The sequence below is a fragment of the Hippopotamus amphibius genome, chromosome 5 (genome assembly GCF_030028045.1).
Source record: "Hippopotamus amphibius kiboko isolate mHipAmp2 chromosome 5, mHipAmp2.hap2, whole genome shotgun sequence".
In the NCBI taxonomy this organism is placed as follows: domain Eukaryota; kingdom Metazoa; phylum Chordata; class Mammalia; order Artiodactyla; family Hippopotamidae; genus Hippopotamus; species Hippopotamus amphibius.
In genome coordinates this window covers 16,775,382-16,798,208 of record NC_080190.1, presented here as the reverse complement: position 1 = coordinate 16,798,208, position 22,827 = coordinate 16,775,382, and the positions used below count along the sequence as shown (strand labels likewise).

Genomic DNA, 22,827 nt, shown 5'->3' with positions numbered 1-22,827 from the left:
TAACAGCTCTTTGTTGGGGGCGGGGGAGCCACTATTTCCGCGGAAGAGATAGCTCCCCCTGGGAGGGGTCCCTCGGCAGAAGCCGCTCCGCGACCCCCGCAGTCCCTAGCCCCCGCCCCTCCCAGTTCTTGCGGACCCCACAACGTGGCCGGACTGCGGTGCCTTTAAGACCTTTGCCTGCTGCACATGCTCAGCTCTTTGTGTGTTGTTGGAGTTTTTCTCTTTTAAGAAAAAAAGAAGAAATAGGCTGGAGGACGGGGTGGCGGGGGGGGGGGGGGGCGATGGGGGAGAAGCACTGCACTTTTGCAGCTGTAGACAGCGGACGGGAAGGGCTGATTTTCTGCTGAAGCTGCGAAGCCGGTCCCGACCTGATCTTTCGTCTTGGGGGGGGCGGGGTTCAGGGGGCGCGCGGTGCGAGCGGGGCCGGCTTCCCGGGCGCGCGGAGGGGGAGGGCGCCGCGGGCAAGCGGGCCACACCTGGGGGGCCGCTCTCCCCTCCGCCGGCCGGCCGGGCGCTGCGGGCGCGCGGGGGAGTCCCCGGGTCTCGTCGGGGCGGGGCGAGACCACGCGCAGGGCCTGTGTGGGAAGCCGCGGAGGCACACGCCAGTGGGGGAGGCGGCCCCGCACCCCGCGGGCTGCGAAGGCAGCCCTGGCGTCTGGCTAACGGCACCGGAGAGAACGTGGCTGCCGGGGGGCCGCCGCGGGCCGGCCGGGCCGGGCAAGGCTGAGCGCCGCTTCCCGAGTCCCCCCCTCCCGCGTTGGGCGCGCCCACCTCGGGGCTCCCGTGGCCCCCGCCCTCCCGGGCGCGCGGGGCCGGGAGGCGAGGCGGTTGGCGCGAGCCGCCGGCGAGGCGGGGCCCGCGCGCGGGGTCCCCTCCCCCTCCCGCAGGTCCCCTCCGGAGCGCCCCGCGCAGCCTGCGCCGCCCGCTCCCCGCCTCCGGCCCGGCCCGGCCCGGCCCGGGGCGCCGCGGCGGTGGGCTCGGCCTGCCGCGGACAAGGTCAGGAGGCGGAGAGGCGATGCCCGAGTGCGACTGGAGGGAGCCGAGCGGGGGCGACAGCGGCTGGGATCTGTCCCTCCTGACCGGGCAGCGGGACTGGGGCAGGCGCCGGTGAGGAGGAGGAGAGGCGGCGGCGGCGGCGGCGCGGTGTCTTCCTCGCCCGCAGGATTCTCCCCCTGGAGCATCCCTGCCGGCGCCCGGGAGCGCAGCCCCGCCGGGCAGGGGCGCTGGGGAAGATGGAGCCGGGGGATCTGGCCCGCACCGGCCCCCTGCAGCCGGCGGCCCCGGGGCCGTGGAGGGCTCGGCCGGCGGGCGGCGGCGGCGGCGGCGGGGGCGCCTCCTGCTGGCTGCTGGACGGGAACAGCTGGCTGCTGTGCTACGGCTTCCTCTACCTGGCGCTCTACGCGCAGGTGTCCCAGTCCAAGCCCTGCGAGAGGACCGGCTCCTGCTTCTCGGGCCGCTGTGTCAACTCCACCTGCCTCTGCGACCCGGGCTGGGTGGGGGACCAGTGCCAGCACTGCCAGGGCAGGTTCAAGTAAGTGCCTTCGCCGGACCCCGAACCTCAGCCCTGCCGCGCGCGCCCGTCGCGGCCTCCCCCCCCCTCTCTCGGCCCCGGGTCCCCGGGCTGGGAGCGCCCCGCGCGGCGCGGCGGGAGCGGGGCCCGCGCTGTCCCCCTCCAGCCCCCGCGCCTCAGGGACCCGGGGCCCCGCGCCCCGCACCGACCGCTGTGGACGCGAAGCCTTTCCCGACGGTCCACCTTTCCGCAGCGACTCTGGTCCCCTGATCATCAGAATTTCCACACTCAGTCCCGGTGCCAAACACCGTTTTGTTAGGACGCTATTTTTTTTTAATCAAAAATTATGCACGTAATTCATGAAATACTTGCGCTTTGTGAAGCTTTCAAACAGTACGGAAGTGTAAAGGTTAAAAGTTCTGGTCTACCAGTACCTCCCTCTTCCCCATCCTACTCCCCTCTCTAGAGGTAAGCACTGCTAACAAGTTAGTGTATTTAGTCATCGTGATCATAAGGAGAGTTTATGATGGCCTTACTATGTGCCAAACACTGTTCTGAGCCCCTTACGTGGCTTCTCTCGTTTGTTTCTCATAACAATTCTGAGTTATTAGAACTACTGTACTGGTTATACATAGAGAAAGCGAGGGGATGGATTTGAGTAATTTCCCCAAGATTGCATAGTACTAATGGCCGAGCTGTGATTTCAAATCAGCCAGCCTAACTCTAGAACGTTTGCTTTTAGCCAATATCCTACATTGAATTTGCGAGGAGAGTCTTGAATCGAGAAATACAAGCGTGACTTTGGGTTAGATAAGAGGATGAAATACCTGGAGTTTTTAATGTGGTAGAGATAATAGATTTCTCTTACTGGCTATTTGACTGTCAGCTGTGGGAGCATCACTTTGTTTTTTTTGAAGCTCAAGTCCCCGAGGAGCTTGCTTTACAACAGTAAAGATACTTCCTCCTTATTGGTTGATGTTTATTGCGTTGCTGCCTGATGTGAAAAGAAATGGGTGAGTGTGGGGGAGCAGCAGATAAGTTAGTCGAGACCAATAAAGTATCCATCTGACAACTTGCACATAACAGTCATTAAGTAAGTCAACTTCTTAGTCTTCTAGATACTTCATATGAAGTTTGCTGGCTGGGTTAGTGGCTCTGAAATTGCACTATGTAGATTACTTGTTGTCAGAGTGATAGCAGAATCTAAGTGAAATGTCTCGTAGGCTCTAAGGCAAAGGTAGGAATATGGTTCACCTTACTAATGTATTAAAGGAAAATTTCTTGGGAGTTTTAAACAGCATATATTCCTTTTTTTGAAACAAACAAGCAAACAAGCAAAACTTGCTGGTTAAGACAGTGCCCCTGAAAACTGATTGTAAAAATGTAGTTTTAAAATGGGACTTTTTAATTTAAGTACATCTTATTTAAATTAATTTACGGCAAGTTTTTAGAAGTGAAATCTCAGGATGGGGTTTTATGAAATTCATTTGTAGCAATAGGTTGAAAAGTTTCCTAGCTTCATAATTTCATAAATTAGTATAGTACTGTAGTTTTTTTTTAAATACTTTAAAAAAATTTGGTAGAGGTACTAATTAAAAGTTTAAAAAAGTGTTTCAGGGTCTGCAAAGATATTGTATTTAATTGTGCTTGTTAGTAGTCTTTTTTTACTTAAATGTTCTTAAACTTTTACTTTGATCATAACAGCCAGCCTCTCTACCTAGCAAGAGAGGATTTTGAACATATAAACTGGTAGTAAACAATGAAAAAAGCCACATCCATTTTTTATATCCTTTTGTACATAAATAAGAAGATTGCCTGATTCGTATGTAATTTAGGGGCATTGGCCTTTGGGTGGGTGGAATTGCTCCATTTCTGTAAAGAGGACAAAAATTGCTGCAGTCCTGAGAAGCTTCTGTCTACATTTTATAGTAATGGAATTGCTAATCAGCTAGATCAGCAGCCTGTAACCTCAGTAGCAGATGTTGTCCCAGTTAGTAGGAAAGATCACAGATCAAGTTAAAACCAGTTTAAATAATATAAAGAGATGGTTGGTATTCATAAACAATAAATTAGTAAAAGAGGAATGGTTTTTTTTAAATATAGATATAGTTAAATAACAACAAACCCTGGACTAATCATTGGATATTCATTTCCTTGGTAGTTATTTCCTATGATTCATTGTACTGTATTAGTAAGTACTTTTTCATTTCTCTGTGGCATACAAGCTATTAATTAGAGTAAATATAACTGGTACAACTCTGTGTTTTGTTATGTATACTCTTAGGGAAAGAAAACGTGGGATTTAACGTTAAAGGGAAGAATCAGTTTAGAAGAAAAGATTTCCTGGGAAAGTACATGCTAAGCTAAGAAAGGTTAAATTGAGCATGGTGGCTTGCTTTATCCAGTATTTGAAGTAATAACACAGTGGGAAAGACTTTAACTGGAAATTCTGACTTCATTAATTATCTTGGAAATCTTGCACTAAACTGAAGGATAGCAGCCTAAGAAACAGACATCAAAAATTATCAATCTTGGTAAGCAGGTGTCAGAAGTAATTGGCTGGTTCCATGGTAACTTAGCTTTTTTCTACTATAGGGATTTCACTAGGGAATGAGTATTCTTCATATGCTTCTTTAGAACGGAAGATTGATGGTTGGGGGGAGAAAGGCAGAAGCAAATATGAAATCAAAAGTGGTACTTCAGTTCTCTGAGGATTGATTTCAGTCTTGTTTCCATTTGAAAAGAATAAAACTCTCAGAATTACAAGCCATTCCTCACATAGGTAAACCAGAATGAACACTGATCTTCAGCTAAAGCTGGACCGAAAGACTTAGGACTGAGAATTAGAAAGGACATTGCCAGTTTTAAATATAGTAATCAAGGATATGATACATGCAAATTTGAATTACATTTACTTGGGTAGCTGAGTATAACACTGGGCTAGAAAACATTTTCCTATAAACTCTGAATGAATAACATATTTGAGTGAATAACATTCTCTGTTAGAAGCTAGTTCTTTAGAATTATTTTTGTAGAGTAGTTGAGATTTATGTTTATATTAGTTTATAATTTGAGTTCACACTTGGACATTTTCTTGCTTAGGTAACTTAGGAACCTAAGACTTCTAATTTCTCTTAGGTGAACAAAATAACTGAGATTAATGTTCTGAGATTGGAAAATACCTCATATTGTGAATATTTTATAAATGTAAATTTATTATTAAAACATTTACTGAATATTTCTCTAAAATTGTATATTAAATCTTATTGTATATTTATTGTATATAGATTTTTTTAACCTCTTAGGTCAGTCAAATATGGCTAATGAATTTCACACATTTATAATGGAAGCAATCTATTTCTGTTTTGATGGCAAAATGAAGATATAGTATCAGGAGTGAGGTTGCTGTTGTAAACAGTGGCAGGGTTAAATGTGTAAATATTTTTCCTACGTTATTATTAAAAAACCCCAACATTAGTGTACACACACACACACACACACTTGGAATCCTTTTTAATAATAATAACGAAGCTGTCAGTAACTACAAAGTTAAATTGAATGTTCTTTGTCCCCAGGTCTTCTTTAATTTCAAACGAAGATTGTAATGTGTAATTTATATCCATGGGTTCTTTTTATATTATTAAACCATAAAATCACACAATAGAATTTTAAAATAATTTGAGTGTTTCTAAGATCCTAGATTGATAAATTGCTTGTAGTAGCATGGTTTTCAAGACCATGTGTCTACATAATCTGGTTCCTTTAGCAGATCGGACTCAACCTTCCTGTTTTCCTGCATTGGGTCTGTTAAAGTTCCTTGAAAGTGTCACATTCCTTTTGGACTCGGCATTTCACACATACTGTTACATTTCTCTGAACGCTCTTTCCTATGTGGTCTTTTCTTGTATGATGACCAAGCATTCTTTGAATTTTAGCTTATACTAATGTCTAACGGAAACTTTTCTGACTTCTCAGATTATGTGACCCCTTGTTATGTACTCTTATAGCACTATTTTTCCTTTTTAGCACTTTCAAAATGAATTATTTAGTTACAATTGTTATTTTTTTCTTAAAAATTATTTTTAAGAGCTTTATTGAGGTATAATTGACATGCAATAAACTGTACAATTTTATTTTTATTTATTTATGTACATTAAAAAATAAATTTATTTATTTATTTATTGGCTGCATTGGGTCTTTGTTGCTGCGCATGAAGCACAGGGGTCTCTAGTTGTGGTCAAGCGGGGGCTACTCTTCATTGCAGTGCACAGGCTTCTCATTACAGTGGCTTCTCGTTGCGGAGCACAGGTTCTAGGTGCATGGGCTTCAATAGTTGTGGCATGTGGGCTCATTAGTTGTGGCTCGCAGGCTTTAGAGCACAGCCTCAGTAGTGTTGCATGGGCTTAGTTGCTCTGCAACATGTGGGATCTTCCTGGGCCAGGGATCAAACCCATGTCCCCTTGCATTGGCAGGCAGATTCTTAACCACTGTGCTACTAGGGAAGTCCCTGAACTGTACAGTTTTAAACGTTTTGATATATGTGTGCGCTTCTTAAACTGTCACCGCAGTCAAGATCATAAAACTGTCAATCACACTGAAAAGTTCCATGTGCCCCTTTGTAATCCCTCCTCCTTTCTACTGCCTCTCCCTGTCCCTAGGCAACTACCGAGCTGCTTTTCTTCACTATATATAGATTTCCAACAAAATGACAAAACTCTTTTTCACAGTAGTTGTATCATTTATATTCCCACCAGCAGGGTATGAATGTTCTAGTTAATTCACACCCTCACCAGCAGTTGGTATGGTCAGTCTTTTAAATTTTAGTGGTTCTAATAGGCAGGTAGTGATATCTCATTGTGGTTTTATTTTGCATTTCCCTAATGACTAATGATGTTGAACATCTTGTCCGTGTGCTTACTTGCCATCTGTAGATCTTCTTTGGTGAGATGTCAATTCAGATCTTTTGCATATTTAAATTTTTTTTTCTTTCTTATTATTGATTTTTGTGAGTTCTTTACATATTCTGGATACTAGTTCCTTATCAGATATATCATTTGCAAATATTTTCTCCCATGTGGGGCTTGTCTTTTCATTCTCTTAACAGTGTTTTTAAGGAACAGAAGTTTTAAATTTGATGAATTCCAGTGTATCATTTTTTTCCTCTTATGGATTGTGCTTTTGGTGTTATATCTAGGAAGCCTTTACCTAAACCAAAGATTTTCTTTGCTTTTTCTTCCTAGAAGTTTTGTAGTTTTAGATTTTGCATTTAGGTTTATAGTCCATTTTGAGTTAATTCTGCATCTAGTGAGAGGCGTGGATCTCTCTCTCTCTTTTTTTTTTTTTTTGCATATCCAGTTATTCCAGGACCATTTGTAGGAAAAAAACTATCCTTTCTCTACTAAAGTGGCTTGGCAACTTTGTTGAAACCAGTTCATATATTTGTGTGTCTGTTTCTGGACTCTGTTCCACTGATCTATTTGTATGTCAAGACAACAGTGTCTTGATTATTGTAGCTTTATAGGTCTTGAATTCAGGGAGTTTAAGTCCTTCAATTTTGTTCTTTTCCAGTTATTTTGGCTACTCTATGTCCTTGGCACTTCCATATGAATTTCAGAATCAGCTTGTCAGTTTCTACAAATGCACCTGCTGGGATTTTATTTGGGGTTGATACCGTATCAGTATTGAGTTTTCTGACATGTGAACATGGTGTATTTCTCAATTTATTTAGGTCTTCTTTAATCTCTCAACAATATTTAAGAGTTTTCAATGAACAGGTCTTACCACTCTTTTGTCCGATTTTCCTGTAAGTATTTAATATGTTTTGCTGCTGTTGTAAATTATATATGTGTGTGTGTGTATGTGTGTGTGTGTATGTATACATATATATATATTTAGCTTCAATTTCTGATTTTTTTTTCTATTATATGGAAGCACAACTGATTTTTGTATTTTGAGCTAGTATCTTTCAATCTTACTAAACTCACTTGTCAGTTGTAGTAGTAGTAGTTTTTGTAGATTCCTTATGATTTTCTATATAGATGATTATGGTGTCTGCAAATAAAAATACTTTAAGCCTTTCCTCTGCAATCTGGATGATTTTCATTTCTTTTTCATGCCTTATTTCACTGGCTAGAACCTCCATTACATTGATGTATACAGGTGATAAGAGTGGTTGACTGTGTCTTATTCCTGATTTAAAGGGAAAATAATCTTTAACCATTAAATATGATGTTATGTGTAAGTTTTTTGTAAATTCCTTTTATCACATTGTGGAGATTCCCTTCTTGTCCTACTTTTCCGAGTTTTAATTGGAATTGAGTTAAGCACTGTTTCTGCATCTGTTGAGATGATCATTTTTCTTTTTAAGTTTGTTAATATGAATTACATTGCTGACTTTTTGAATGTTAAACCAGCCTCACGTCCATGGGATGAACCCCATCTGTAGTGATATATTTTCCTTTTTATATATTCTTTGGATTTGATTTGTTAAAATTTTTTTTAGAATTTTTGTATATATGTTCATTAAGGAAAATTGGTTTGCATTTCTCTTGTAATATCTTTGTCTGGTTTTAGAATCAGGATAATGCTGGCCTCATAGAATGAGCTGGAACCTTCCTGTTCAATATGCTAGGAGAGTTTGTGTAGAACTGACATTATTTCTTCATTACATGTTTGGTAGGATTCACCAGTGAAGCCCTTGAGGCCTGGAGTTAATTCTTTAAGTCCAAATTTAATTTATTTAATATAAATTCAATTCACGTAATAGATATAACTAGAAGTTCAATTTATTTAAGATATATACAGCTATATGACTAGAACTTAAGATCTATTGGCCAGAATATTGTCCACTTTGGTAAATATTCCTTGTGTGTGTGAAAAGAATGTGTGTTGTGCTGTTGATGGGTAGAGTGTTATATAAATAATTTCAATTAGGTCAAGTTGGTTGAGAGTTTTGTTCACGATTTCTAAAACCTTTCTGATTTTCTGTCTGTTTCTATGTTATTGAGAGAGGGATATTGAAATCTTTAATTATAATTTTGTGATTTTTCTGTGTCTTTGCAGTTGTGTCTCTTTTTGCTTCATGTATTTTGAGGCTCTGTTATAGGTGCATGAAATTTTGTATTATATTCTATTGGTAAATTGATGCTTTTTTCATTATGGAATGACCATTTGTTGAAAAGACTGTCCTTTTTTCATTGATCTTTTTGCCTTTGTTGAAAATCAGTTGGACATCTCTGTCTTTATATCTATTTCTTGACTCTATTCTCTTCCATTGATCCATGTGTGTATCCTTTTGGGAATGCCTTTCTTTTGACTACTGAATCTTTATATTGTCTTGTAATTAGATAGTGAGATTCCTACAACTCTGTTTTATTTTTGAAAATTCATTTGGTTTTTCTAGTTCATTTGCCTTTCCACATAAATTTTAGAATCAGTTTGTCAATTTCTTACAAAAAAAATCTGGAATTTTGATTGAGATTGTGTTGATTCAAGAGATCATTTTGGGAAGAACTGACATCTACACAGTATTGACTTTTCCAGGCCATCAACATGATGCATTTCTTCATTTGTTTAGGTTTCATTCATTTCTTTTTTCAGATACAGATCCTGCATATATTTTGTTAGATTTATACCTAAATAGTTTATATTCTTTGATGAGATTGTAATTGATAGTTTCTTTTAATTTCAGTTTCCGTTTGTTCTTTTTCATTATGTAGAAATACGATTGATTTTTGTGCATTGACCTTGTATCCTGCAGTATTGCTACATTCAGTTTCAGTAGCTTTTTTGGTAGATTCTTTGGGGTTTTCTACGTAGACGATCATAGCATTTGTTTTACTTCCTCCTTTTCCATTATATGCCCTTATTTTTCTTTGTGTTCTGTTGTACTGGCTAGGACCTTCAACCTGATGTTGAATAAGAGTACAAGAGTGGATATCCTTGCCTTGTTTCCAATCTTAGGTGGAAAACATTCAGTTTTTAAACATGAAGTATCATGTTAGCTGCAAGCATTTAAAAAATAAATGCCTTTTATTAGGTTCAAGAGGTTCCCTACTATTGCTAATTTTGAGAGTTGATTATTGTGAGATAATGGAAAATGTATTTTGGTCTCTGCCCATGGTGCCTGGCATAGAGTTCCTAAAACACTTATAATTCCCTAAGTGATAAGAACATTACAAGCATCTCTTGTTCTAATGTTTGCCTTTTACCTTTGTTCCTAACACAGAGCTCCCGAAACCCTTGTAATTTCCCCGGTGATAGTAGTGTCTTTTGTTCTAATGAGGTGACTCTGGGTGGGCTCCTGGATGGCTCCTGGATGCGAGCTAGTTACCAGAAAGACTAAGTCATGGTTTGAAGCTTGGAATCTTCAGCCCTGTCCCCTTTTCTTTTGAGAGGGGAGAGTGGCTGAAAGTAGTGATAATGATCAATCATGCCTACATGATGAAGCCTTCATAAAATCCCTAAAGTTTGGGGTTTGCAGAGCTTCTCAGTTGGTGAACACATGGAGGTGCTGGGAGAGTGATGCGCCTTGACAGGGCAGGGAAACGCTGAACCCCTTCACCCACATATTACCCTATGTGTCTCTTCCATCTGGCTGTTCCTGAACTATATCCTTTCATAATAAACCAGTGATATAGTAAATAAACTGTCCGAGTTTTGGGAGCCGCTCTAGCAAATTGATTGAACGCAAGGAGGGGGTTGTTGGATCCCCCAGTCAGGAGCTTAGGTGATAACTGGTCTTGCAGCTGCCATCTGAAGTGGGGGAGGGTTGGGGGAGGGGAGGCAATCTTGTAGGACTGAACCCTTAACCTGTGGAATCTGATGCTGTCTCCTGTTAGATAGTGTCAGAATTGAGTTGAATTCTTGGACACCCTACTGGTGTCTGCCAATTTCTTGTTCGTGGGAAAAAACTTTCGTATATTTGGTGACCAGAAGTGAAGGTTGTGTGAGTAGTGAAGGAGACTTAAGGGGAAGAAACACATAGTAAAGAAGAACTGGATTTTTTCTACACAGGAGGAAAAAAGCTGAGAGATTTTTCGTTTACCGTCATGTATGGATGTTGAATTTTGTCACATTTTTTTTTATATCTATTGAGATAGTCATTTGGTTTTTCTTCGTTTGTTAATATTGGTGAATTAAATTGTTTGATTTTCAAATGATTAATCGGCCTTACATTCCTGGGGTAAACTCCACTGGGTCACAATATATTATACTTTTTATATATTGCTGGATTTAATTTGCTAATATTTTGTTGAGGATTTTTGCTTCTGTGTTCATGAGCAATGTTGCTCTGTAATTTTCTTTTTTTCTTCTACTGTCTTTGGTTTCCTTATCATGGTGTAATGCTAACCTTATAAAATGAGTTAGGAAATGCTCCCTCTTTTTCTCTTTTCTGGAAGAATTTATGTAGCATTGGCATTACTTTTTTCTTAAATGTTTGGTAAATTCATCAGTGATGCCACCTGGGCCTGGAATTTCTTTGTAGAAGGCTTGCAGCTGTGAACCCAATTTCTTTATAGATGCAGGGATATTAATTTTATCTATTTCTTGAGTGAGTTTTGGCAGCTTGTATCTTACAGAGCAGGGGTCTACAACCCCCGGTCCATGGCCTGTTAGGAACCTGGCTGCACAGCAGGAGGTGAGCGGCGAGCAAGGGAGCAAAGCTTCATCTGCTGCTTCCCATCACTCCCCATTGCTCACATTACAGCCTTAACCCGCCCCTCGCCTTGGGATTGTGGAAAAATTGCCTTCCATGAAACCAGTCCCTGGTGCCAAAAAGGTTGGGGACCACTGTTACAGAGAATGGGGTCCATTTCGTCTAAGTTTTCAAATTTTTGAGCATAAAGTTGTTTGTAATATTTCCTTATCATCCTTTTAAAGTCTGCGGGGTCTTTAGTATATTTCTTCTTCCATTTCTGATATTGGTAGTTTATGTTTTCTTTCTTTTTTCTTGCTTAGTATGGCTAGACATTTATTAATGTTATCAGTCTTTTCAAAGAAAATGTGTTTGGTCTCATTGACTCCTGCTATTTTTTCTTGTGTTGTCGTTTTCAGTTTCATTGATTGCTACTTTCTTTTCTTTTTCAATTTTTTTTCAAATTTTTTTTTCTTTTTTTGTCATGCCACACAGCTTGCAGGATTTTAGTTCCTGACCAGAGACTGAACCTGGGTCCATGGCATTGAAAGCTCTGAGTCTTAACCAATGGACTGCCAAGGAATTCCCTGCTTCCTTTGGTTTTATTATTTTATTTTATTTTTTTTTAATTTATTTGTTTATTTATTGACTGTGTTGGGTCTTCATTGCTGTGCATGGGCTTTCTCTAGTTGTGGAGAGTGGGGGGCTGCTCTTTGTTGCAGTGCGCGGGCTTCTCAGTGAAGTGGCTTCTTTGTTGTGGAGCATGGGCTCTCGGCGTGCGGGCTTCAGTAGTTGTGGCACACGGGCTCAGTAGTTGTGGCTCGTGGGCTCTAGAGTACAGGCTCAATAGTTGTGGCACACGGGCTTAGTTGCTCCATGGTGTGTGGGATCTTCCTGGAGCAGGGCTTGAACCTATGTCCCCTGCATTGGGAGGTGGATTCTTATCCACTAAGCCATGAGGGAAATCCCCCTTTGGTTTTAATTTGCTTTTCTTATTCTAGTTTCTTAAGATGAAAGACTTAGATCATTACTTTGAGATGTTTCTTCCTTTTAATAAAAACACTTGAATGCTATACATGTTCTTCTAAGCACTGCTTTAGCTGAATCACATATTATGATATGTGGGACTTTGATTTTTATTCAGTGTAATTGAACAAAATTATTATTTACCTTGAGATATTCTCTTTGGCTTATGTAGAACTATTTGTTTAATTTCCAGATATTTGGGAATTTACCAGAGCTTTTTCTTTTATTTATTTCTAGTTAAATTCCATTATGTTCAAAGAACATACCTTATATGATTCCAAGTTTTAGAAACTTGTTAAGATTTGTTTTTTGGACAAAATATGGTCTGTCCTGGTGAATGTTACACATGCAGTTGAAAGAATGTACATTCTGCTGGTTAGTGGAGTGTTACAAAAATGTCAAGAAGGTCAAGTTGGATGTTTATACTGTTCAGATCTTCTATATCCTTAGCAATATTGTATCTACTTGTTCTGTTGATTACTGAAAGAGAAGTGTTGGTCTTCAACTGTATGTATAGATTTATCTGTTTCCTTTCATTTCTATCAGTTTTGCTTTTTATATTTTGAAGCTTTTTTGGTAGATGCATATATAATTAGAATTGTTATGTCTTTTCAGAGAACTGACTCATTCATTGTAATATATTTTCCTGTCTTTTTCTTTGGTAATTGTTTTTACTTTGAAGTCTACTTTGATATTAATAGCCACACTAGCTTTCTTCTGTTTATTGTTTGCACGATGTATCTTTTTTGACTTGGAAAGAATGATATATGTGTGTGTGTATGTATATATAAATATATATATAAAATCCAGTCTAATAATCTCTGTCTTTATATTGGTGTGTTGAGACTATTTACATTTAGTGTATTTGGATATTTTTTAGCATTGCATTTTAATTTTCTGTTGGCCCTTTGGATGTATGTCTTTGTATTGTTTTTTAGTGGTTATGCTAGTGTGCTAGTGATTACACTATGCATAGATAACTTTTATAGTCTATTCAGAGTTAATAATATATTACTTCAGGAAAATTAAGAAATTTTGGAACCATATAGATCCATTTATCCTCACCCACTAACCTTTGCTATAATTATCATATATATCACATCTACATGTATGGCAAATCCTGTCAGATAAAGTTATAAATTTTGCTTTCGACAAAAGAACCTAAGAGGGGGAAGATAGTCTTTTATATTTTCTCAGATATCTGCTTTTCCTTTTGCTATTTGTTTATTTCTCAAGATATAAATTTCTGTCTGGAGTCATTTCCCTTTTGTCTGATTCACTTTCTTTTTTGTTTCTTTTTGAGCTTGACTGCTGCTGATGGATTTTCTTAATTTTCCTTGTTCTGAGAACATCTTTGTTTTGCCTTCTTTACTGAAGCGGATTTTCCCAAGTACAGGATTCCGAGTTGACAGTTCTTTGCTTTCAGTATTTAAAGATGTTGCTTGACTCTCTCCTAGCCTCCAGGGTTTCTCATGGGAAATCAGTCATTATGAGTGTTTTTCCCCTATATGTATAATTTCATTTTTTTCTAGCTACTTTCAAGCTTTTTATACATCTTTTGTTTTTAGCAGTTCAGATTCTGATGTATCTGGGTATAGCTTTCTTTGAACTTACCCTAGTTAGGGTTTGCTGAGTATCTTGAATTTATATTTATGTCTTTCACCAAATATAGGATTTAAAAAAAATACCCCATTATTTCCGCAAGTATATTTTTCTGCACCAGTCTTTTTCTCCTCTCTTTCTGTGATTTCAGTGATACTAATGTTAGGCTTTTGTTTAGTACCACAAATCTTTGAGGCTCTGTTCTCTCTTTAACTCTTTTTTTCTTTCTTTAGATTGTATAATTTCTATTGAACTATCATCAGCTTCACTGACTTTTGGCCTCTGCAGTCTCCACAGTGTTTTTGAACCCATCTAGTCATTTTAAAATTTAAGATGTGTTTTTCAGTCCTAACATTTCTGTTTTGTTCTTTTATTTTTTTTTTATGATTTCTGTTTCTCTGTTGAAAACTTCTCTTCCCATTTAAGTGTCTGTACCTTTACAGTTTTAATAACTAATGTCTTTGATGATTCCAATTTCTGGATTTGCTCAGGATTGACATCTGTTGATTGTCTTTCCATTGAGAATCTGTTACATATTCCTGGTTCTTGTTATGTTTAGTGATTTTGGATTTATTCTGGATGTTCTGAACGTTATGTTATGTAGGTTTAGGGTCCTGTTATTCCCTGGAGAAGGCTGATTTATTTATCCATCTGCCTATTTACTTATTTATTTTTACTTAGTAGGCAACTAACCAGTCAGGTGCAAGTAACAAATTCTCTGTCTTGCTTTCTGAGGGCTGTGGTTCTAATCTTAGTTCCATTTTCAAAGCCTTTGGATCTGAATGTACACATGCCACTCAGAGATTAGTCTGAGACTTTGCAATGCTTTAAATTTTAATATAGTTCTCAAAGCCTCTGTTAAGCTGCTTTTGGGTCTGTCCCACACATGAGCAGCCTCAGATTGAGCCCAGAGTTTTTTGTGGGTTCGTATACAGAATCAGGGTATCCCCATCTTCAGCTCTCTCCTCCTTGGGATTCCCCGCACACTCTTTGGCTTGAAGGGGCACTTATCCCCAGTTGTTTTTGCTGTTGAAGAGACAGAATTTCTCTTAAGATTTGATCTGCGTGTGCATGTGCTGCTGCTGTTCCCTCGAGGTTTGCCGTCCTTGCCATGTCTCTGGCTGTTGTATTTGTAAAATCCTAAAGTTTTCTTTCTTAGGTTCTTGCCGTAGGCCTTTAATTGATCTCTCTGCTTCTGTCTTTTTTTTTTTTTCCTCTTGCTAATCTGTCCTTTATTGATGCCAGAGTTTTCTTGATGGAACACAAATTTGATCATATCTTCCTTTGCCTAAGAACTGGCGTATTTAAGGTGGGCGAATGGTGCCAGGGTTTCTGACGAGGGGTCTGTTGTCATTCAGGTTGTTGTTTTCCTCAATGTAATGTGTCATCTTCCTCTGTCTTTTTTTTTTTTTTCCTCTTAGGTTTTCAGAAATTTGGTTTTGATGTGTGTGGGTGTAGAATTTTTTGTTTACCTTGCTTATTATTTGCTCACCTTCTTGTTGTGTAAGTTTATATCTTTTCTAAAATTTATAAAAATTTCTGTTATCATTTCTTCAGATATTTTTTTCAGCTTCACAGTTTTTTCCTCTCCTTCTGTGACTCCAGTGAGACAAATGTTTGATCTTTTGTTACTGACTTTTAGGTCACAAAAGCTCTGTTCATTTCCTTCAATCTGTCTTCTTTCTCTTCAGATTGGATGATTTTTATTTATGTATCTCTGTGTTCACTGATTCTTTCCTCTGTCTCCTCCGTTCTGCTCTTGGGCCCATCTTGTGAGTTTTTATAAAAAGTTTCATTTACTATATTTTTCCATTTTGTTCTCCTTTAAGTCTTCTGTTTCTTTGCCGAAGCTTTTATTTTTGTATTTGCTCTGAAAGTGTCTGCACCTGCTTGTTGGGTCATTTTTCTGATAGCTGCTTTAAGATTTTTTTTTTTAAAGCTCTTTATTGGAGTATAATTGCTTTACACTGTTGTGCCAGCTTCTGCTGTACAACAAAGTGAATCAGCTTATTTATACATTTATTCCCATATCCCCTCCCTCCCTCAACTCCTTCCCACCCTCCCTGCCTCACCCCTCTAAGTCATCACCAGTCATCGAGTTGATCTCCTTGTGTTATGCAGCGGGATAGCTGCTTTAAGATTTTTGACAGATAATTCCAGGATCTTTGTCATGTAAGTGATAGTACCTGCTGTTTACCTCTTTTCAAATGAGTTGAGGTTTTGTATAGCAAGTAATTTTGGATTGTATCCTGGATATTTTGAGTATTGTGTATGAGACTCTCATTCCTATTTAAATGTTCTGTTCTAGGAGGCAGTCAGCTCATTTTGACATATATGACCTAGCTCACTTTTAAAAAATAATGGCTTTATTGAGTTATAATTTATATACCATAGTATTCATACGTATCATAATACCGTTTTAAAGTGTATGATTCAGTGGTCTTTAGTATATTCAGAGGGTGGTGCAACTGTCACCACACTCTAGTTTTAGAACTTTTTCATTACCCCGTAGGGAAACCCCACACCCATTTGCAGTCACTCTCCATTTTCCCTCCCTACCAATTCCATTAATCTAGGCAGCCGCGAATCTACTTTCTCTATGAGCTTGTTTATTATGGAATATAAATGGAATCATATGATTATATGGTCCTTTGCTCACTGACTTCTTTCCCTTAGCACGTTGTCAAGTTTCGTTGTATTGGTATTCCACATTTGTTTTTCTCTATCAGCTGGTGGACGCTTGGGTTAGTTCTGCCTTTTGGCTATTATGCATGATGCGGCTATGAATCTTTGTGTACAAGTTTTGGTGTGGACGTATGTTTTCATTTCTCTGTCTCTTATTAAAAAATTGAAGATTTAAGAGCAGTTTTCATGTTTTGATGTGTTAAGTTTTATGCCAGGCTTCATTTGTACTTTTATGACAATATGATTATGCTAATAATGAATTTTTTTCTAGAAAATAGAATTTATTATTCTCTTTTATGTAAGACTAGTATTAATAGCATTAAAAACTAACATTTCACAAGTTGAATTATGAGTTTAGAGGAGAAATCATATTATGTGGTGGAAAAAGCTTTTACATGTATTGCCTTTTTTATTGCTGATGAAAATCCTGTGAGGCGGATGTTGTTACTCATTTTACAGCGGGAATAGAGAGTGAAAGACCTGAAGCAATTATTTACGCAAAGTCTGATAGCTACTGAGTGATAGCCAAGTTGCCAAGCATGTCTTTCTGGCTCTTTTTCCATAGCAAGCCATCTTCTGCTCTTCAATAAGAAGTTTCTCCTTCGTTATAAATTCTTAATCTTCTGGATTTCCAGATAGCATAAGGGTACTTAGAATCATGAGTTTTGGTACGAAACTGACATGGGATTGAGATCTATTTCTGCTCATGTGCCATGAACCTTGCCTGGATTTACTTTGCTGCCTTACTGAACGCTTGATAAGTTTTATGTCATTACAATTTTAAAACAATCTTGTGAAATAAGTATTATTGTTATAACTATTTTACACACCAGGAAACTGAGGCTTAGGGAGTTTGAGTAACATACCCATTAGGTGACCAGGCTGAGATTCTTGTAGCTCTTCTAAATTTTTGCCTGTTTCTTCTAGTTTCTCAGTCATGTCTTTTTTTTTTTTTGAGCTTTATATACATTTTATCCTTACAACCACCTCATGACAGAAGTATTACTGCATTTGCATTACAAATGAGGAAAGTAAGATGCAGAAAGATTAAGTGGCCCAATATCACACAACCAAAAACAACTGAAAAAAAAAAAAAAGAGCCAGAATTTCAAACCAAATAGATTTGGCTCCCGAACCCAGGCTTTTTCTTACTATATCACAACATCAGAAAAATTGATTGAAAAGTGAAAGATTTAATAAAATTAGACCATCAAATAACCAATTTAACTTATTTTAACTCATTTTTTACTGAGAGAAACTCATATCTGATCCAATGACAAGAATATGTGTTGCAGTGAAAACTGCGGAGCATTTTTTTGTTGTGGAAAGCTTAGGAATAAACTTGTGCTCAGTCACCCTGTCCCTTTGGTCTGTCATGTTATTGATTAGAACCTTATTGCTAGCTTCATTTAACCTCAACTTTTTTTCAATTTTGCCAATTTGTCCTATTTTACACACCCTTATAGGTACAAGAAGTGCTTTCTGGAAGAAAGTATACTGTAAATAAGCACCTAAGTAGATGTTCTTCTATTGCAGTAATCACTTCTTGGGTGGAAATTACGGCTCAACCAGTGTTTTGAATATCATTTTCCCTCCCTGAGCTTTTTATATCCATCACCATGTCTACACTGTCTTTAATACAAATAAATGATATTCTATTGTAACTTCAGATGTATTGACTTTCTATCCTAGTATTTAAGTATTGTTAATTTTGTATCATTGTATTTAAGTTACAGGATATCAAGGAGAAGAGTAAGCATTAAGGATTTTACCTCCTTTTCTGGGGAAGGAATTAGTGCATTTCTAGTTGTACACAGAAGAGTTGTATAATGTTGGGTGGAGTTATGACCTTGTTATTGTCTTTATTTGGAAATTAAGTATGGTTTAAGGAGATGCCAAGTTGATAAGGGGTGGACTTTTAAGGGTTAATTTATGTGTCAACCATGGGGTGTCCAGATATTTGGTTGTAGATTCTTTCTAGGTGTGTCTGTGAGGGTGTTTCTGGATGAGATTAACATTTTTATCAATAGGGTATGGGTGGGGCTCATCTAATCTGTTGAAGACCTGGACAGAATAAAAGGCTAAGAAAGAACTTTTGCTCTCTGTCTGGCTGTCCTCCTGGAACTAAGCCATCAGCTCTCTTGAATCTCCAGATTGCCAGATGCAGATCTTGGACTTCTCAACCTCTAAATGCCATCGTATGAGCTAATTCCTTATGATAAATCTCTCTCTCTCTCTTTCTTTAAGATATATCTTGCTTGTTTATATGTACGTGATACATAATACGCTTCTGTTTTTGTGAAGAACCTAGACTAACACAGATTTTGGTTCCAAGACATGGGGTTGCTGCTGTAACAAGTACCTAGACGTGTGGAAGCTGCTTTGGAACTGGGTAATGAGTATAGACTGGAAGAGTATGAGGTGCATGCCAAAAATATGAACATTAAGGGCAGTTCTGGTGAAGTCTCAGATGGAAATGAGGAAGATGTCATTGGAAACTGGAGGAAAGGCATTCCTTGTCATAAAGTGATCTTGAACCTGGCTGGGTTGTATTTGTGTTCAGTGTTTTGTGGAAGGTAGAACTTGCAAGTGATGGAATTGGATATATAGCTGAGGAGATGTCTAAGTAAACTATGCAGAGTGGGGTTTTGTTCCACTTGACTGCTTATAGTAAAATGTGAGAAGAAAGAGATGAGTTGAAAAAACAATGTTAGGCAAAAAGTAACCCAGATCCAGGATTTGGAAAATTCTCAGCCTGTTCATATTGCAAAAAACTGAGAAATTATGTTCAGAAAGGAACACCAAAGGTGTAGCTGGACTGTCACTTGATATAGAGTTTATGGTATTATAAGAGCTGAAGCACTGCCAATTTGAACTGAAGGGGACGGAGACAGGATGAAATGAAGAAAGATGTCAGACTTCTTAGATCCTGCAGGACTGGACCATAGAGCTATTCAGCTGCATATGTTCATTACCCTTCAAGTAAAGAGAAGCATCTCAAAAGCAATTTATTTATTTATTTATTTATTTAGACATGAACTCAACTTTTTTGTTTTTAAATTTTTTTATTGAAGTGTAGTTGATTTACAGTGTTGTATTAATTTCTGCTGTACAGCAAAGTGATTGTTTTATATATATACACACACATTCTTTTTTTAAAAATATTCTTTTCCATTATGCTTTATCATAGGATATTGAGTATAGTTCTCTGTGCTGTACAGTAGAACTTTGTTGTTTATTCTTTTTTTCCCCTATCATTATTGGAGTATAATAGCTTTACGCTGTTGTGCCAGTTTCTGCTGTAAAACGAAGTGAATCAACTGTATTTATACATATATGCCCATATCCCGTCCTTCTTTAGCCTCCCTCCCACCCTCCCTATCTCACCCCTCTAGGTCATCAGCAGTCATCAAGTTGATCTCCTTGTGTTAGGCAGTTGCTTCCCACTAGCTATCTATTTTACATTTGGTAGTGTATAAGTGCCAATACTACTCTTTCACTTTGTCCCAGCTTCTCTTTCCCCTCCTCCCCGTGTCCTCAAGTCTGTTCTCTACATCTGTGTCTTTATTCTTCCTCTGTCACTGAGTTCATCATTACCACTTTTTTAGATTCCATATGTATGTGTTAGCATACGAGATTTGTTTTTTTCTTTCTGACTTACTTCACTCTGTATGACAGACGCTAGGTCCATCCACCTCACTACAGATAACTCAATTTCATTCCTTTTTATTGCTGAGTAATATTCCATTGTGTATATGTGCCACATCTTCTTTATCCATTCATCTGTTGATGGGCATTTAGGTTGCTTCCATGTCCTAGCTATTGTAAATAGTGCTGCAATGAACGTTGTGGTACAAGTCATGTCTTTTTTATTCTTTAGTGAAAAGAAATATTGTTCTACAGAGTTCTTACTTGTCCTTTATGAAGTTAATATGAATGAGAGCGTTTTACAGTACACAGATATACCAAAAGAAAAGTCATTAAATAATTCTCTATGATGTAGCAATATTTTATTTTTCTCTAAGCTTGTTGATTATTTAAATGGATATTATAACAGGAACTTTTAATGTCAGGTTCCTGGATGGGCTGTGAGTGGTTGGTGAATCCTCACATTTGTATGTAAAATATTATTTATATGAATTTTTCTAGGCAGGAGGTAATAGCTTTTACAAAATTCTCAAAAGTGATCTCAGATCTCAGAATGGTAAGAATCACTGTATTGTAGGAAAGGAATCCAAATGTATGTACAATTACAAACTATTTTTTCAACACGTGGAATGGTTTCAAAACTAGTTTTTTAGTTTATTTTTTCAAAAAAGCTTAGGAAGATTATACAAGGGTAAAAAAATCTTCCTATTATTAATTGAAATATAGCATTCAAATAATCTGAAGACTATATTACATGTAGATACATATAGATACAATGAATATCTATGTTTTTATATATATATACATATATGTGTGTATGTATATATATACACACACCTAACATTTATGTAGATATCTGTCTGAATAATGGGAGTGCTCCGTCATCCCCTCTATGTGACATGTATCATTACTTTATATGTGTTACATTTATTGCTATTTGTATATTGCTTTGCCTCTTTATAGAACTAAGTTGTCCAATGTGTCAGTCACTATCCACATGTGGCTGTTAAAATTAATTAAAGGGGCTTCCCTGGTGGCGCAGTGGTTAAGGATCTGTCTGCCAATGCTGGGGACACAGGTTCGAGCCCTGGTCTGGGAAGATCCCACATGCCGTGGAGCAACTAAGCTTGTGCACCGCAACTACTGAGCCCGTGTGCTGCAACTAATGAAGCTTTCATGCCTAGAGCCCTGTGCTCCGCAATAAGAGAAGCCACAGCAATAAGAAACCCACACACTGCAATGAAGAGTAGCCCCTGCTCTCTGCAACTACAGAAAGCCTGTGCACCAACAATGAAGACCCAATGCAGCCAATAAATAAAACATAAAATAAATAAATTTACAAAAATTAATTAAAATTAAATTTTAAAAGTTCAGTTCAGTTTTTGCACTGGCCACATTTCAAGTGCTCAGTAGCCACATGTGCCTAGTGGCTGCCGTATTGGACATGTATAGAAGATTTCTATCATTGCAGGAAGTTCTGTTGGACAGCATTGTTCTAGAATGTAAGGTCCAGGATGGCAGAGAATTTTTTTACTTTGTTTTTCTTGTTGTTTATTTTAATAGCTTTATTGAATGTAATTTACATAACATAAATCTCACCAGTTTAAAATACGCAATTTAATGGTTTTTAAGATACACTTAGAGAGTTGTGCAACTATGATCATAATTTTAGAACATTTTATCATTCTGTAAAGTAAACCTTGTATTCAGGAGCATTCACTCTCCATTCTCTCCCTACTCCCCAGGTTACTACTAATCTGCTTTCTAGAGACCTTTAAAAATTCACAGTTTTATCCTCCATGCCAAGAATATTGCTTGGCATTTATTTTAAGATGGCCCTCGTGACCTTTACCCCCTGGTGTTACTGTCATGATTTTATGCTGTGTGGTAAAAGGGGGACTATCTCAGTAGGCTTAAAAACATGAGCCATTTAAAAGCAGAGAGTTTTCTCAGGTTGCTGGTAGAAGAGGAAGCCAAAGATCAGAGGCACAAGAAGGATTTGACATACCGTTGCTGGAGGGGTTAAGATGGAGAGGGCCACATGGAAGGGACTCAAGAGTGACCTCTAAGAGCTGAGAGCAACCCCTGGACAGCAGCTGTCCAGGAAACAGGGATCTCAGTCCTGCAGCTTCAGAGAATTGAATTCTGTCAACAAACTGAAAGAGTTTGGAAGTAGATTCTTTTCAAAAGCCTCCAGATAAGAGCTAAGTTCAGCTAACACTCATCTGAATCCACAGGGACTCCGACCTATAGAACTATGAGAAAATAATGTTGTAATGGATGTTGTTTGGGGTTTCTAAGTTTATGGTAATTTGTTAACACAGCAACAAAAAGAAACAAATTCAGGAACACATATAGCAACAAATCATTGAAAGAAGGTATTATGGTTGAGTCAGTTAATCATATTATTCAGCTAACCAGAAAATTAAATTAAATCATTTCCTTAAGCATGGTGATCAATTGAGTTTTATTATTTTTAACAGTAATAATGTAGGATAATTTGTGGGTTTAGTTTCTTATAATGCATTGTATACCTTCCTTAGCTTTCTTTGATCTGCCATGAATAATAGGGATTTACACTCTAAATGGTTGATATAAGTTTACTAATTGATAGGGAAGATGCTCTGGAATTTTAGACGTCTCATCTATTTGGCCCTATTTGACCAACAGTATACTGTATATACCATATTCCGAAATACTCCTTGAGCCAAAGATACCT

General features: G+C 38.5%; 1 protein-coding gene across 2 annotated transcripts in view; it reads left to right on the top strand.

Moving 5' to 3' along the window:
• The first annotated feature begins 1,232 nt into the window (after window positions 1-1,232).
• Window positions 1,233-22,827, top strand: part of ATRNL1 (attractin like 1) — a 734,504-nt gene continuing 712,909 nt past the window's right edge. For both annotated transcript variants that reach the window (XM_057736176.1, XM_057736177.1), the window contains exon 1: window positions 1,233-1,531. In XM_057736176.1, the coding sequence (XP_057592159.1) occupies window positions 1,233-1,531 (299 nt within the window). The remainder of the gene's footprint in view (window positions 1,532-22,827) is intronic.